This window comes from Olea europaea, chromosome 10 (genome assembly GCF_002742605.1).
Source record: "Olea europaea var. sylvestris chromosome 10, O_europaea_v1, whole genome shotgun sequence".
Lineage (NCBI taxonomy): Eukaryota > Viridiplantae > Streptophyta > Magnoliopsida > Lamiales > Oleaceae > Olea > Olea europaea.
In genome coordinates this window covers 5,162,010-5,163,563 of record NC_036246.1, presented here as the reverse complement: position 1 = coordinate 5,163,563, position 1,554 = coordinate 5,162,010, and the positions used below count along the sequence as shown (strand labels likewise).

Below are 1,554 nucleotides of genomic sequence, written 5' to 3'. Positions count from 1 at the left end.
TTTTTAACTCAAAGTAATAGTTACTCACTTTAAGAGATTTCAACGAGAAAAAATTAATTACAAGTATAAAATTCAATTTATTTTATAGAATTTTAAAAAATTTAATCAAAGTGTCGACGACATGTAGCGTGAGTACTTTTTTAAAAAAATCGCATATCGGGATGTCTGTATCATGCATCACAAAAAAAGACCAAATACAGGGGGACAAGGCCTATGAGATTCTTGGGTTGAAGAGCCCTGCGATGCTAAATTTGAGTTTTGCAGTATCATATGATTGAATACAGATCAGAAGACATAAATAAAAGACTTATATGCACAATATACCACGGTGCTGTGGACTGCAGGAATTAACAACAAAATCAAATTATAATTGGTTTAAATAACTTGCATAACTAACTGTTTCAATAGAAATGAAACAATATTCTGCTGAAAGATAAAGACAATCGTGATACAATATGGGCTGAAGCTGAAAGAATATATGATGAGAAAGCAAAAGAACTTGGTAAAGTTCAAGCATAATTTTGAAGATGTCTAAGATTTATTTAGAAAGAAGGATCTTCAGCATTTTTATTTGGACAAGAAAAAACATACCTGCATCATAAGAAACATCATGATATCCACCGCCGATTATTGCAAGATTCCGAAGAAAATAATGGTTACAGAACGAACCTAAAATATTTAAATTACCAGTCAACTACAAAGTAAAAGAAGCATTGCAATCAAACTAATATAGTACAGGATGAAGATAAGAGAGCCATTGTAAGACAGGAAATGCAAGACATATTAGCGACATGCACAACAAAATGGATTCAAAACCTCATAAAAAAAGAAAAAACGCTCACTGAGAAATTAAATAAAATAATGTTCTAACAGATGGTAACAAGAAAAGGAAGAAAATCTGCTCAGCTGGTGCAATGCATGCAAGTGGGAAAAATGTGTAGCACTTATTACTCTATTCAGAGTTCAAGTTTTTCTTGTACAGTTCCAGTTTTTCATGTAAGGCCAGCCATCGTAAGAGCTTTGCTGGTACGTTAAAGTGCACAGGTTCTTCGCAGTTAGGCAGAATCAGAGCTGGCATAAGATTTGGGCTTCATGGAAGAAGCATAGTAGAAGTTACTTCAAAGTTGTTGAAAGTTTAGAAACTGAAAAGCACCTATCCATTTTTATGCTTTTGGAGATCACAATCTATTCCTACTTCTGCTAATAAATGTGTGAAGTTTTGAAAAGTCTATTAGGATTTTTGCTTTCATACGTCTTATCATGTATGTCCTATTCTTCTCTTCAATATACTTTTTACATGCTACATATACATCAGTAATACTAAAAATCTTACCTATGCCCAATGTGTATATTCGTGGGCAAACTTTTTGTTGATTTGTCAATTGACTTTTCATAACATCACAAATATGTCTCTCATCTTCAACAGACCCATCAGTAATGAGGAAAATGATAGGGATGGAATCGCTACTATTAGATAACATTCCAATGGCCTGACAAAGGAAAAAATCATTTCTGTTAGTGTTGTCATAGATGACTTCCAGTTGTGCAACTAAA

At 33.0% G+C, this 1,554-nt stretch overlaps 1 protein-coding gene across 1 annotated transcript in view; it reads right to left on the bottom strand.

Moving 5' to 3' along the window:
* Positions 1-447: 447 nt before the first annotated feature.
* The window catches only part of LOC111402607 (inter-alpha-trypsin inhibitor heavy chain H3-like), a 3,903-nt gene continuing 2,796 nt past the window's right edge, over positions 448-1,554 (bottom strand). The window contains exons 2-3 of the mRNA XM_023030985.1: positions 1,334-1,490; positions 448-669 (exon numbers count right to left, since the gene is read on the bottom strand). Coding sequence (XP_022886753.1) covers positions 539-669; positions 1,334-1,490 — 288 coding nt within the window. The 3' untranslated portion in view covers positions 448-538. The remainder of the gene's footprint in view (positions 670-1,333; positions 1,491-1,554) is intronic.